The sequence below is a fragment of the Eublepharis macularius genome, chromosome 10 (genome assembly GCF_028583425.1).
Source record: "Eublepharis macularius isolate TG4126 chromosome 10, MPM_Emac_v1.0, whole genome shotgun sequence".
Classification (NCBI taxonomy): Eukaryota; Metazoa; Chordata; class Lepidosauria; order Squamata; family Eublepharidae; genus Eublepharis; species Eublepharis macularius.
Genome location: NC_072799.1, coordinates 29,847,605 through 29,863,775, shown reverse-complemented (window position 1 = coordinate 29,863,775; position 16,171 = coordinate 29,847,605). Strand labels below are relative to the sequence as shown.

Here is a 16,171-nt window from a genome sequence, read left to right as displayed (position 1 = left end):
AGTAAGTTTTGAATATATACAAACATCATAGATGGGTGTAAAACTAGCACAAAACTTCAAAATATAACTGTTTTTAAATGATGTACAGAGTTGCGAGCCCCCTGATGGGGGTGAGGATCCCCTGTCCCCAGGTGGTTCATGGCAGTGATGGGAAATAAAATTTTAAAAGGCTGTCAGCTGATGATGTGATCTCACATCATCAAACCCAAAAGTAACTTCACTCCTCTCTACGAAAACTGTTAAAACTATAGCGTTTCCAGAGTTTCCTACAAAGAATAGATGTCACTTTTCAAGAAAACCTGGAAATGACACCAGCTTTCTCTAGGAATCACTGAAAACTCTAAGGTAAAACCATATTCCTAGAGAGCCAATTCCTAGAAAGCTAGTTTCTAGAGAGGAATGACATAGGCTAACAGCCAACTCCCCTGTCTTCCCACCCTCTCAGTCAGCCTTGGCAACCCTGATGATACATGAGCTGCACATGACCATAATGACCCTCGGTCACATGTAGGCCTAACAGCCCAGTAAGGTGAGAGCTAACATTTGCCAACTGCAGGTCCTTACCAGTGCCCAAGCTGAATGCTGCCAACAATGCAGGTGCAAAGCCACTCCAAATACTGCTCATTTTGAATGGTGAACAAATCATCAATGTAAGTGGATAGGATGTTTTACTTGGGAGTGATGGGTCGTTAAGTTTGATTGTTTATAAAGACTGTAACAGCCTTCAAGTGGTGTGTGTACCCTAGGGTTGCCAGCTAACCGCTGGCAACCAGCAGGAATAATGGGGAGGAGGCATCACAGCTTCACTTCCAGTCGAGTACCCCAAAATGATGTCTCGCCACTATAGCAATTCTTTGATCTCTACTGACTTTCTTCAGTGTGACTCCCCATTTTTGCTTCCACTGAAGTGAACAGCCTCGGTGGGGCTTGAAGCCCAGGGGTGGGAGATTGCCTGTTGGTGTCTACTCCTTTGCTTGAATCACACTTTGACCACAAATTGCAAGCAGCACCCTCAAAAACTGGAACGTTCACTTTTTTTGAGAGTTGCAAATAATGTTGTGCATGTGTATGCTTGTACTGCATTCCTATGGTAGCCCCCCTCCCTGTCTACCCAGTCTACCTGACAAAAAATTAAAGAGGAGTTGTCCCTGATTGTCACAATCCTGCTGGAGTGGTGGGGTGAGTCATGTGCCTTGACTCTATGGCATTCTAGTACTGCCTGTCGTCCAAGATGACTTCAGTCCAATCCAGGGTTGATGGCCTCCTCAGTTAAGAGAAATGAGAGATGGTGCGCATAGGATAAAAAGACACTGTTACAGGTGGCAAGAGTAACCCTCCCATTAAGATGAAGTGCATAGCTTTAATGGGGGACAGCAGAAACTGAGTGAGAGCCCTGCAATAGATTTCACCAGCGACAACTGCCCCACACTTATTTCAGACAGTTCATTAAGAGCCAAACTAGAAGAGACGGCTGACACATGGAGGACACGCATCAGTTTCCCGCAAGTTTCCACGGGAAATGTAGTAAGAAAGGGAGAAGAGGGAGAATCCCCCCTCTCCCTGGCAGAGGTTCTTTCTCTAGGTGTCTCATCTAGTCTGCTCAGCTTCCTCTCACCGCTGCCAGTGTGCTTGGCTCCCAAGTGTATTTAGGGGAGCAAGGGGAGCATGCTGGCATCAGTGAGAGGAAATGGCTCCCCTTGCTCCTTTGCACTTGGGAGCAAAGTGTACCGGCAGCAGTGAGAGGGAGAGGGAGCCAATCTTGCTGGCAGCTCCCTCTCCCTCTCACAGCTGCTAATGCGCTTGGCTCCCAAGTGCATTTAGGGGAGCAAGGGGAGTGCACTTCCTCTCGCCACTGCCAGCACGCTCCCCTTGTTCCTTGTTCTCCCTGACAGAGGTTCTTTCTCACTACATTTCCCATGGAAACTTGCGGGAAGCTGACGCGTGTCCTCCACGTGTCAGGCATCTCTTCTAGTTTGGCTTTGAGAGGCAGCTGAAGGTGGGAGCAGATGGCATTGGTGAAGCCTGGTTAGGACCATTTCTTCCACAAAAACAACCCATTCATAACGTCTGTCAGGCTACAAACTTGCTTGTTAGGTGGACACTATATGTGGGAGTCACTTCCACATATCCTGTTGGTAACAGATGGTGCCACTAATGTAATCACTGTAGAAGTAAGTGGGATAATTTGTTGACATCTGCTGAGTCACTCGTGCACTTTGTTGTCTAATGAGTAATGCCCTAGAGGAAAGGGTGGCCCGAGTGCCATTTGGAATCTCATTGGGATAAGGAGAAGGATGGGAATCAAGCATGAAGAGCAGCCAGTTGCTGTGCGAGAAGGCGGCAGAGGTGGGCAAGCATTGCCCCCCTTGCAGGAAAAGAGCACTTAACTCATGGCACAGAGGCTGGTAAAGCAGTAAAGGTGTTGCAGTGGGTGTTGGGAAAGCATCCAGAAGTGGTTCAGAGAGAGAAACTGTTTCTCATCAAATTGAAATTCAAATGGAATTTCTCATCTAGAACCTCTGCTCTCACCATAGAAATTACATTCATTTAAACAAGTTGCTTGCTATATGAGTTTCCCATTGTCACGGCACTTAATAGTGCAATCCTAAGCAGAGTTACACTCTTCCAAGCCTTTTGTACAAGGGTGTACCTGGTTTAGGACTGCTCTGTAAGTTGCTCTGCTCTGTAAGTTTATTTGGGGAAATAGGACTATAAAGGCATGGTCTAAGCTTGCATTCATTACATATTGTGATGGACCCAGAACTGGTGGTGACTAACCAGAAGCAAGATCTTGGGGCTGTGACAGCTCAGTGACAATGTCAAATCAGCGTAGTGGTGAATAAAGGAAATGCTGTAGATTATATGGAAAGGGTCTGAAAATAAAGCAACCGAATATTTTAGTGCATTTATATCAATTGCCAGCCTCCAATTGGTGGGTGGAGGTCTCCCAGAATTACAACAGATCTCTAGGCAATAGAGAGCAGTTCTCCTCAAGAAAATGGCTGCTCCATAGTCCAGAGGGTGGACTATGGCATTATACCCTGCTGAGGCCCCTCCCCAAATCCAACTCTTTCCAGCCCCCACTCCCCAAATCTCCAGGAATTTCCCAACCTGGACTTGGCAGATATTTCTACAAAACTGAGAAGAGCTCCAGGTTTGCAGACAAATCTGAAACCTAAAACAAATACATTGGGGTTTAAACCCTCCAAACTTGCCAAAACAGTGCTTGTACCTTTAAGAAACAAATGCCCTCAGAGGCTTTTGCTAGGCAACCACAACAGCATCGCCACCTTTCTTGCTTTCTGTCAATAAAAGGCAGCAGGAACGGGAAGGGCAATTTTGAGGTTTGAGTAAGAGGATTTACCAGGGCCAGGTAGGGTTCCCAGGTGCCCGCCAGTGGTGGGCAAACTCCTGGGGATTTGCCCCCTCGTCTGCCAAACGGAAGGAGCACACTCCCGGAGTTTGTCCAACACTGGCAGGCAACTCACTTTGAGTAGAGATGTTGCACTACCTGTGGGAGCGTTTCCACGCTTCATTTGGGCCTGATTTGGGCCCCAAACAGGCCGAATTGCCCCCGTGTGGAGCACAGGAGTGCTCGCACAGCCAGTGTGGTGACATCACTACCAGAAGTGATGTCATCATGCTGGCGCCAGGGTGTGCATGCACTTTGCATGTGTGTAAAAGAAGACCTCGTGAAAGGCACAAGGTAAGTCCCAGGTACTCCACCCTCCCAATGGGAAGTGAGGGGAAACTGGCAACCCTAGGGCCAGGCCTGTCAGCAACTACTGGGTGACTTGATACCACATGATTCACATGACTCACTCAGGACTGGCTACTTGCTATAGTTCCTCAGGAGCCACTGCACAAAAGTTGTTGTGTGGTGGCTAAAGTTTCAGACTAGGATCTGGGAAACCCAGGCTCAAATTCACAGTCTGCCATAAGAAGCTCACTGGGTGACTGTAGGCCAATCACCACATTCTTAGCCTAACTTACCTCATAGGTTATTGTAAGGATAAAATGGAGGAGAATGATGTAAGCTACTTTTGATCCCCACTGGGGAGAAAGGTCGGGTATAAATGAAGTAAATAATACAACTGAAGATGGGGAACAAGTTAAAGGTAGGTTGGTTGGAGTGTGAGAAGGAAAAAAAGAAGAGGAAAAAGATGAGGATATGAGGATTGCTAGAAGGAGGGAAAGAGGGAAATTGTGGGGAGGGCAATACATGGAAAAGTGAGGTGCCCCATTCAAGCCTTTTCGGGCTTCCTACTGCACAACTAGGTCCATTGAAAGACACATTTTCACATGGTAAGCAGAGTGCATTAAATAAATATAAATTTTATTAAAAACACCCACATTTCAGCATTATCAGGAATGATATAATAAAACAGCTTTCAAATAACCTGCATTCATTACATTACAATATTTACAGTATTTATAACCATTCTCAGTTTTTTTTAATTCATAAACCAAAACTTCTTAAAAATGAGGAAAAGTAATATTAAAAAAACAAACAGCAGAACATAGAAGTTTAGAAAATGCACACGTAGAAAATGTTCATTATCTTAGTGTCAAACTGTTAAAGTTTCCTACACAAGTTAACCACTAGCTTTAAAAGTGAACATCAACGCCACTGTGCGTCAATCCAGATGAAAAAAAATCATTCAAGTAAAGTTGACACCACTCACAAGCGTATTCAAGTATGGCTATAGTCAACCTGATAATCCTATACAAGCAATTCAATATTTGCTTTTTCCCCTTCCCCATCATTCTGAGCCAGGGTTCTGTACATCGAAAATTACAGTTCTGCTATTTACAAGACACATTTGTCCAGCCCAGACATAGTTTTCTCCTCTTTGCTAGGAATTTGGCAAATGACGATATGCATTTCAATCCATCTCCTATGATAAACTGGGTATGAAACAGTAAATATAAAGATTTTATTACCAAATAATTCTATTACTCTACAGCACAAGTGCCCTCCGTCATCCAGCAGCACGAACTTGCATGGGAAGCGCCATACAAGCAGAGGCTCCTGGATTCTATTCAAAACTAAGAAGCCTCATGCATGCAGAGGCATTCCCCAACACTGAAGAAATGGTGCAATTCTGGCTGGTGTGGGGATCTTTGCGAGTGTATCGGAGATGTCTTCCAGTTTGGGGTGACTGTCAAGAACAGTTCAACTAACTTTTGAAATGTGAATTCCTGATTTCAAAAGAAACGTATAGCAAAGACATATATAGAGTGTTGTGATTATGGGAGTGGTATGTTTTTCTAGCTGCAGAATTATATATATTTGATTGATAACATGACATGGCTGTCTTTGAACAGAATTTTTGGGTTAAAACGAATTTAAAAGATCAAATTAAGGCATTGGTTTCGTAAAGGTTGGTCTTTATGCAATGTGACAAATCCTACCAATAAAAATAACAACTTGGCATGCAAACTGAAACAGATGAGTAACTCATTTCACGACCAGTTCCTTTGCTTTACAGTATATTCCACAGCCATACATTTAGTTGTAGGGTTTGCACTGTGTGTGTATGTGGCCTCCTAGTTGCATCTTGATTTAAACATTATCCTAAGAGCTTATTTAGAGAATTCTTTGAAGAAAAACTCTTGATAATGAATGGTCACTTGCCAAATCCTTGCTTCTAACAGTTTCCCTTTTGTCTGCTCAGTGCATTCTACTTTCCATTTTGTTTGAAACATACACAAAAAGATTTTAAAAATGCTATAACGCTTTCATTACCATAAAAAGGAGCTAATGGATTTACAAAAATTAGTTTTAGTTACATCAGTACATTTACAAGTAAAATTAGAAGAGGGATCAAAGAAAGAAAGAAAGATTAAATCCCTGAAAAAATAAAAAAACTTCTCAAGAATAATATATTTATAAACCTACACAACACAGCTTTATACGCGCGCACACTCTCTCAGATGATATGTTGGCTTAAGGAGATCGTGAGCTAATATATCCCTGAATTTTCAGAACAAAACCATTAAAAGGCTGAAGTTCAAGTTATACTTGTTATAATATCAAGTAATGAACAAAAGTATTTTTTTTCCAAAAAATTGGGGTGGGGCGGGGAAGGAGGGGTAGATGGTATGACAATGTTATAAACTTCCACTCTGAGTTTAACATCCTATTGCCAAATAGTGTTGAGGTAATATGACAAGTAGGAACATCATTCAAACATTTTAATGTTTTTAAGCTCACATTTTAATAGCTGGCCGAGTAGCACCATGATGTGAATTCAGCTCCAAATCCATATATATATATAGATATAGATATAATATAGATATATATAATATATATATATTTATACAGTATTAAAATACTAGAGCATTGCATTAAAAAATTTTGTTTACAAGTTAAGTTACTATACATCTCTTTTGCTTACATTTTTATACAAATAACCAATTTAAAACCACCACAGCAAGCCAGCTGCCTGTTCTATATCCTTTTCCCACCAATAGAATCACACAGAATAACCCTGTATCTGTTGTCTACTCAAATCTTCCTGGCAAAGAGAACTACTTGCACTGAACTATGACAATATACCACAATGAAAATAACCTAACACCACCAGAGCGGTCTGCCCAGTTATTTGGAGAGTCTTACAGGTCGTTTAAAAGACTGCAGACATCTGAAGCAACAATTTTGTCAAGTCTGTTACCTGTAGTTGATATTTTCTTTAAAAAAAATTTGAACAATCAGCTTGTTATAATTCTAGGGGGGAAAAACTGTTCACAGTACAGTTGTGGGAGATGAGCACCAAAAAATGGGGGGGGAGGGAGAGGTAATATAACACAAGTATTTTCTTGCAATCCAGCGAGCCCCAGTTTAACTTTGACTGACTGGAACTGGAAATGGATGTGTATCTTCCACATTAGTAGAAGGATGACTTAAAGGGTCATCTACATACTTTGAACCCCATGGCAGGGAATGGAGGGGGGCTTTTTTTGCTTGGAGGAGAAGTAGGAGGCACGGAAAAGATTACAGGCCTCTTAGATTCTTCTCTGCTCTAAATTCCGCCCTCACCATACTGCTTTCCTTAATAAACACAACAAAAAGCATCAAGCTTCCTTATATGCATTTGCCACTTAAGAACAATTTCTTAGCATAAGTAAACTTTTAAAATGTTTTAGTGCCCTAGCAGTGTTTGGGTTTCTGCCAATGCTTAGGTACACAAGCACCATTTTAAGAAAATCATTCTATTGGTTATCATCCTAAATCAGGCCTCAATTCAAAGAGTACATTCCACTGAGAGCCAAGCTACAAGTGATGCCTGACACAGGTTGGACACTTGTCAGCTTCCCTCAAGTTTTGATGGGAAATGTAGGCATCCTGGTCTTGCAGCTTGGCTCTCCGACTGCTGTCCAATGGACTTTTCAACTGTCACTTGTCCAACATTCGGCCAAGCTGCCTACATTTCCCACCAAAACTTGAGGGAAGCTGACAAGTGTCCAACCCGTGTCAGGCATCACTTGTAGTTTGGCTCTGAGATCCAACAAAGCCTACATGACCAGAGTTGGTGGGGAGGAGAACCACACGTACAACCAAAGACTCTCTTTGGACTTTCTAGATGCTCAAAAGCCTGGACTTCCTTTTTATTGACCTACCTGCAGAAGTGCAGTAGAACAAATCTCTACTCAATACTAAAATAGCTTTTTCTTGAGTTTCCGCTTGTGCAACAACAGCTCTAGCACAAGCTGAATTTTTGTGGTGAATCAAGCCCATTGGCTGAAATCTGAAATAGAAATAATGTGGGTGGGGAAAACTGCAGAGTCCTTTGAACACTTTTTCTGACTGCAGGGTTTTCATCTAGTGGAATGGGGAAGGCACTTTTCTATTTAAAAACAGCTTCCAACCTCAGCCAGGTGATAAGCTGCACTAAAAATGTTCAAAACACTGCCTCCTGCTTATGTTTTTAAGGTCCCAGATTTTCCTTACCTCAGCATCCTATGACTATTATTATTCCCCCTGCCACCAGAGGTATTTTGAGCTTTTTTAAAAAAACATAGGTAATTGCTAGGTTGTTACAATGTTTTAACCATCTATTGACAAGCTCTACTACCTCCTCTGAATCCCCAGCTTTTTTTTTAATTAAAAAAAAAAACCTCTAGCCCTTTTTGTTTTAGGGCTACAAGGGGTGCCATTTCCCCTTATATGTCCACAACAAAAAGGACTAAAGATATTTTTTTAAATGCAAGGTAGAATGAACATGACAACAGATTGTTGTCATTATAACCACATTATATGGTATAATGATCTTGCAATTGCTGATTTTTAAAAAAAGCCTGGGGAAAAAAGCTCTTCAATGGTACAAAGGAAAACTATGGTCATGAGGGGCTGAGGCAAGGAAAATGCTACCAATGTGGGCAAGACCTTTAAAAAAATGTACACTTTCCTGCATGCACACTGTGATTGAAACCTTTCTAAAAAGATCATATCATACTAGGTTTCAGAACGATCACATCAAAGCAGGGCAAGATTCAGGTCCAGTAGAACCTTAAAGACCAACAAGACTTCCAGGGTATAAGCTTTTGAGAGTCAAGTTCCCTTTCGTAAAATAAAAGACTTCGCTACCTACCTGAAACTATCAAACCAGAAGAAAACCTGGAAAGTGGACAATTTTAGGATGATGTCATGTGGACATTCTAAAAAGTTTGCCCCAATTTGGATGCCAAATCAGAGCCAGTGTTGAAGTAACTCTAATGATACAGCAGTGACCAGTTGTCCAAGTGCTATAAAATGCAGTGGTGAAAATTTGCCTAGCCTTATGTTGAGGAACAGCACTTAGATCCCATGGAACACACGAGAAAGGTGCATTTACTAAACTGATGGTCTGAATGAATCTTATGAACTCCCTATGCAAGCCCACTCGCATTGCTCAAGTGGCAAACGGCTTTACCTTCTGGGGAGCAGGTGCAGTGGAGAAGATTCACAGAGGTCTCTGGCTTCACATGCTGTGACCCTCCTCAGACACAGCGTTGTTGGATCTTGGCTCTAGATCATAACCATTCACCCTATTTTTAAAAAATTGATTTTTCAAAACAATAGACTGCTTAGATGCAAACATTAATGTAAAGATCTTGTTTGCAGTTCAAGGAGATCAGAGTACAAATATTAACTTAATCATGGTTAATAACTCATTTAACTGTTCAGCTGCGGCATTAGACACCATTCTTGTACATAGCACCATGTTTTAGAATAGCCAAACAAATTCAGTGTTTTGCTTTGTATTCATCATGTTATATATGTAGCTATCCTGATTAATAAGATCAAGTCAATATTAAGATTACAGAAAAAAACCCTGCATGTTAAAAAGCCAGTATTTCAGCACATCATAGATTCAGCACCAGGAGGAATTTTGAAAGTTTTACCCCATTTTTACTTTTAAAAAAAAGTCTCATCTTAATTTGCTTTCGTTAAAAATGATCACAGATGAAAAAAATTAAACATTATGCATACATATTATCTTTTCCAGTATTCAACCAGCATTTGAATGTAAACTGGTGAATGTCATTTACTAAATTTTGCATAGGGTGCTTTGGTTTTAAGTTCTTCAGATGTTATCTGTGACCACTTACAAAACAAGTGCGGTGGTAATGTTACCTCTTTTGCTGGTGGGCTGAGGTTTTCCCACTGATGAGTTAAAAAAGCAACAACACCAAAACAAAAAGGTCTCTTGCCCTTTCCATGTCCAGAAATTAAAAGAAATTACCTTATTGAATAGTTTAAACAAATGAGGTAATGGACAAAGATCTGAAGTTTTATATATATCTGTTGTAAGGCCCTGTAACCCGTGTAAAGGCATATGGAGATGTGGTCACTGTGGAGTTCGTGGTGAGTGACATAGTCCTTTCTGCAAGAGACTTGATGAAGCGCATGTAAGTTGGTTCCAAGTTCTCGTGCAGTTCAGGTGGCTCCCGCTTGGCTTTTTTACCATGCACTTTCTGAGGCACATAATCTGGACCGTATTTTTCACATTCCTCCTCTTTTTCTCTTGCCTTCTCAGCCATTTTTGCCTCCCACAAAGCAAGACCGTGCTTTGGCTCATTCATACTTTTGTGCTGGTAGAAGACAAGCGATATCCTCGTGGGATGGTTCCTGTTGGGATTTTTTAGTGGGGTTGTTGCATGGAGCTCACGTTTTGCACACTCTATGAGAATTGACCCGTGAGATGGGGCAACTGCCACGCCTCCAATATCTGGATCCAGGAAACTCTGCTCATTATCTGACCAAACTTCACCTGGATCCTCTGAATTCAGCACCTCAGTTTTATTTAAGCCTTCATGGGAAGCTGTCCTGGGATGGTTAAGACCTGGAATCGTGTTTGGAAACCCATTAGCTGCCTGGTTATCCTTGGTTTGGAGATGGAGTGAATGAGGAGAACCATTTAACAAGCCCACAGCCGAGTGGTAGTCATGTGTTAGGTGTGGCAGGGGGTATAGATGATCACCATTTTTATTCATGTAGTCCATGCCTGGATTACTTAGATTAGACTTCAGTCTAGCGGCAATGTCCATAAAAGGGTCATCGGCCTCATGCGTGGAATAAGGAGGAAAAGACCCTGCATGCTGAACATTTGGTCTAATGGTGCAAGTGTTGAAAGCATCTACCTGCACATTTTGGTTTCCATAATTCAAGTATCTGGGCCCAAAGTTTTGACCATTTCCAAACTTATGCTGATAAAATGTATGAATTGGTGGTAGGCTTAGTTTAGATAGAGAGTCTTGGTTCTGATACCTAAACAGGTCCATATGCTGAGGCTGAGAGGAATAGGTGCTGTAGTAGGAGGGGCAGCTGTCCATAGGCAAGTTTCCATTGCATTGGTAATGAGGATATTGGTTATTTTGACCTAAATGTACAGAATAGGGATTCATCAAACTGGAAGAATTCAAATACGCTCCTGTAGGCTGCGAAGAGGATGGGTAGATATTCATGGGGCTGGACCCTCCATAAGGATCTGAAGCATGGGAAGAATTTGGATATGGGGTTGCTGCATTGGGTAGACCCATGTAGAGGTTTGTGGGACCTGGAGCAGAGTATGAGTTGATGTGGTTGGACTGAGTTTTATTAGGAAAGGTGGGATGCGGAAGCTGACAGATATGCTGCTGGGATATGGCTGGCCCTGAAAGACGTAACAAATCTGTGGACAAGAAGAAAAGGAAAGAAATCACACCAGGGGAGAAATAATTCAATATAACATCTATAAAAGCTAATTTCTTGTTCTGGTCACAGATGGGAGAGACACAGTCCACCCCAGCCCCTGGGGCACCCCTTGGAAGATTGCCACATGGGGAAGAGGAAGTACTGTCTCCCACTGAAGATTATGCTCACGTGCCTTTGAGCAAGTCATACACTAACAGTGGCTCTCCAAGGTCTCAGGCAGGGACTCTGGTCTTTTCTGCTGCCTGAGATCCTACAGCTGAAGAAGCCAGGGACTGAACTTGGGGTCTTCTGCATGGAATGCACGTGCTTCATCACTGAGCCCACCGCCACATCCCGACAAAAGCTACAGGGATATTCGTTGCCCAAGCAGGATTTAAATCCTTGTCTGGGGAGGACAGGTCTTCTTCCTGTGTGTTCTCTCCCAAGTGAAGGGTGGAGGTGGATGCCAGATCTGTGACAAAGCCTGGATTAAGACTATGTCTGGTGAACATGGTTACCCCAACCCTCCCTCAAGAGCCTGATGGGTACTTTCATTTTCACCTTGCTTCTGGGAAAACAAATTTAAATTTAAAGAGACAGGCCAAGCCGTGCTGAGAAAGGGAAGTCCCTTCTCCACAGTACAGCCTGGCATCTGGGTGGTGGTGGTCGTGGTAAGTAATTCAATCACGCACCTTAGTCTAAAACCCCATGTAAAGCTTTCAGAGTCATGAGGAACATTACCATCCATGGATTTCACAAGTGCTGTCCTTAAGTTGTTTAAACTAATATGTTTAAAATACACAACGTTAGAAAATGGTTATTTTTAATATTCTGTATCTCAAGCATCACCCGAAAGACAATGCAATCTACATAAGGTAAAGGGGAAAAGAGGACAGCAAATTGTTAAATACAGTTCTTAGAAGAGATTTAAAAAGTGGTAAAGGAAAAGTTGTAAGTATATATATATATTTTTATATTTCTTAACATGACCAGAAAGTGTACTTGAAAAAGCAATTACATAGAAACAGCTTTGTATATTTATCTGTGAAAAAAACAATGCATTGGAAACCTGAGGTGGTGGCATACGTCCTCTCTAGTCTGCTCTCCTCCTTGAGGTTTGTCTGGTGCTTATTTTACTCTTTTTTAGACAGCAGGCTAAAAACATTTTTCTTTACCCAGGCTTTTAACAAAGGAGCTCCATTTTTAAAGTTGTTTTATGGTCAGCTCGTAGTCTGTGGACTGTTATCCGCACCATTTTAAATCACTCTGTTTTATATTTTGTCTTGCTTTTATTGGCTGTTTTTATTGGCAATATTTTATTGATAGTGATTATGTTTTTATTTCTTCTTAGTGACATTATTTATCTATGTCTTTTTTATTGTTTTAATTGTGAGCTACCTCAAGCAGGTCTGGAAAGGTATCATACAAATTTTCCAAATCAACCAACCAATCATCCGATAGTAAAGCCAGTTCAATGCATGAAGACTTAACAATAGATTCATTCAGATGAAGGTCTACATAAACACCGTAATTTGCACAGCGGCAATGGAGATTCCTGATAGCAGCATTTTCTCTGCCCCAGTCCCCATGGTGGCAACCCTTCTCTCACTACTTGGGTGATTGGTCTTTTTCTGTTTTTTTTTTAAACAAATAATGGACATACTGATACGTCGTTATATTAATATGCAATTGCATTTAAAAAAAAATCAAAAAGCCTCCTGGTCGCACATGTAGTGGTCATGGAAAACGGCTGCGACGGAGAACGAGACAGGGAAAATCGCTGTTTTGCGGATGGGACTGGGAAAATCCAGACTTTCATGCCCACATGGCAGCCAGCCCAGTTTTGCTGTGATGTTTTCCAAAGCATTGTAGATTTGGGAAAACCTGCAGAGAAGTTGAGTGAAAACTGGGCCGTGAGCAGAGGCACCATGATGCTGTGGAAAACAGGGGGGGAAACCCATTTCCTGAAAGCACTGAACCCAATGCAAATTGCCCAGGTAGAAGTTGCCCTGATAGAAGAACGAAATGGAACTATTGTGCAGTTCCTCATTAGACTTCATTTAAGCTAAATGCTTCTGAATGAATCATTATACTTTAAAAAGGTTTGGGAGAAGCTTTATACCTGGTACCAAACACTGTCATGACCTTAGAAAATATGGAGCATAAATGTCATAAGATAAAAACACAGATGAGAATACATTCTAAAGCTGAAAGTGCCAGAAAGTTGAAAGTTTGCATGTGAATGTGACATCAGATGCTTTCAGACAGTATGAAACTGAATGTATGACAATTGATTGGACAGCCCTGGATATGTGATGGTGATGATGGACATCCACTAAAAACTGGGCATTAAAAGATTTCATGTACATTGTTCTAGGCATGAGAGAGGATGATTATTTTTTAAAAATTATTTGCCTAGTTTTCTTCCTGCTTCTACAGATTATAAATAATGCAACAAGCTGGGGCCCCATGAGAAATTACAGAGAGAGGAAGAAACAATCTTGAAAAACCCTCTCCCACCTATACACTCTCAAATCTCTCCATCCAGGATCCTAGATTTCTCTATTATTCCTCTTTAATTGATTCTTAACTGCTCTCAGCATCCTACGCCTTCTTGGTCATGCTCAGTCCCCATCAATTCACTTTTTGTATTACCACCACCCAGCAAATCTTTTACTTAAATTTTCAAAATGCATTTTTATGCACATCTGGACAGTCTGCTGAGTATGCAGAAACCTCTTCTGGTTTTTTTCTGCATGCGGACTGGTTTTGCTGCTTTAGTGATTGGCATGATACACGGTCTTCATTATTGGATATAATAGTACATGCAATGAGTTGTGAACAGGGACTTATACATTTAAAAACCATACCTGCTAACTGTTTAGTGTGGCCTGAAGCCTCTGAGCCGGTCTGCTTCTGACGTGCTATGACGGATTTCTCTCTTTCGTGCTTGCTAGACCCATTCTCCATCAAAGAAAGCTTCTCGGTTGCTGCTTTCTTAGCTTCCAGCTTTTTTTGCCGGCACGTCTTAACAGGCTCTGCCAACATCCTGACCTTTCGCCGGAATGAACTAAGGACTTGGATGCTGCCATTCCTTTTTTTCTCCTCTTGGCCTTCTGTGCTTCCAAACTCATCTATGTTGGAGATTTTGTACAAAGGCAGCACATGCAGTTGTTCATCTTCTGGCGTTTGGCCAATTTCACGATTGTCTTCTCTGGTTAGTGTGCATACCTGTTAAAGGAATATTATAGAATGACTTCTCCGAATGTCAGAAAACAAAATTCTGCAGTTTGGGCTGTGAATAATGTTGCTGCCACTTTAAAAGCACTACAGACTAACTTATCTGGAATGGCATTTTCTTTTTGCAAAACTAAATTAAAAGTAATGTTTTTGATCTCAAAGAATTAACATCCAAGCCTGCATCTTTTAATTTTTTTCCTGTTCACCGTTCTACATTCTAATTTTTACATTCTAATTGTTTCAAAGGAAGTGAAACAACCAAGCATTCCAAAGTAAATTCTATAACCTGGAAAATTCCAGTTGCAGCCTTAAGATACTTCAGCCATCAAGAGGATGACGGGCTATAAAGCTTTCTTCTTCTCCAATACTGCAAATGGTGATTTAGGAATACTTCTGAATATATACATTTTCAGAAAACCACATAAAGTTGCTCTGACAGTGACTCTCCAGGGTCCCAGGTGTAGATGTTTTTCACATTATCTATTACTTGATCCTTTGAGGCGAGTTGCCATGTTGATCTGTAGTAGAACAGTAAGATTTGATGATATCTGATGAAAGGAGCTCTGACTCTCGAAAGCTCCATACCCTGGAAATCCTAAGGTGCTACTGGACCCGAATCTTGCTCTCCCTGATCCTTTTAACTGGAGATGCCAGGAATTGAACCTGAGACCTTCTACATGCAAAGCAGATGTTCTCCTCTCACTTTGCACAGCATTCTTGACAAACAAGCTATGATAGGCACACACACACCCCTTCACTGAAGCAGATTTGCCTGCTTTGGCTGAGCCACCTCAGGTAGCGTGTCTTTGGCTGTGTTTTTAAAATTCTTTCTGAGTCTCACTCTAATAAATAGTTATATATTTTGACTTTTTAGCCCAGCCCAGAAGCTTGATGGGGGGAAAAGCAGGAGCCCCTTCTTCTGTGCACTGGAAGCTGAATCATGTTCCTTGAGAAACAGAAACTTTATTTGTCAGGAAGGGGTGGAATAAGGGCAGTCAGGGAATGAAAGTGCTGGTGTTAAACTTGCTGGTAGAACAGATTTAACTTTAAGTATCATACAAAACAGTTTCCTTTAAGCTTAGTTTCTATGTTCTTATTAATGGTAAATGGTAAAGGTAGTCCCCTGTGCAAGCACCGAGTCATTATGGACCCATGGGGGGATGTCACATCACATTTTCTTGGCAGACTTTTTACGAGGTGGCTTGCCATTGCCTTCCCCAGTCATCTACACTTTACTCCAGGAGACTGGGTACTCATTTTACCGACCTCGGAAGGATGGAAGGCTGAGTCAACCTTGAGCCAGCTACCTGAACCCGGCTTCCGCCGGGATCGAACTCAGGTCGTAAGCAGAGCTTGGGCTGCAGTACTGCAGCTTACCACTCTGCACCACGGGGCTCTGTTCTTAGTAATGAGAGGTGTTTAATTCAATACTTTGGTTTCAGTAACAATGTTTCTTCACAGAGTTTCCTTTTTAAACTTAGGTTTCCAGATGTTAGTTTGACACAGTTCTCCCTTTACAATAGATCCAGGGTGCTCTTTAGAGCCAAACCCTCTTTTACACACTATGCAAGAATTTTTCCTCTTCACCTAAGAAGACATAACCCTATCGACTTGGCTTGAATGGTACTCTCCACTTACTACCTACTCACTCTGCCAATAACACACACCCAGTTTTATCTTGGCTATGTAAACGGGTTTCAGCTTGTGCTGGCTTTGACACTTGGAATTGCTTTACTAGAATTATTCTTCAAAACAAAGGTGTTACAGTCAGGA

The 16,171-nt window shown here is 41.6% G+C and overlaps 1 protein-coding gene across 1 annotated transcript in view; it reads right to left on the bottom strand.

The window, feature by feature from the left end:
* Window positions 1-4,345: 4,345 nt before the first annotated feature.
* The window catches only part of TET2 (tet methylcytosine dioxygenase 2), a 98,429-nt gene continuing 86,603 nt past the window's right edge, over window positions 4,346-16,171 (bottom strand). Inside the window, exons 9-10 of the mRNA XM_054990261.1 lie at window positions 14,029-14,389; window positions 4,346-11,156 (exon numbers count right to left, since the gene is read on the bottom strand). Coding sequence (XP_054846236.1) covers window positions 9,778-11,156; window positions 14,029-14,389 — 1,740 coding nt within the window. The 3' untranslated portion in view covers window positions 4,346-9,777. The remainder of the gene's footprint in view (window positions 11,157-14,028; window positions 14,390-16,171) is intronic.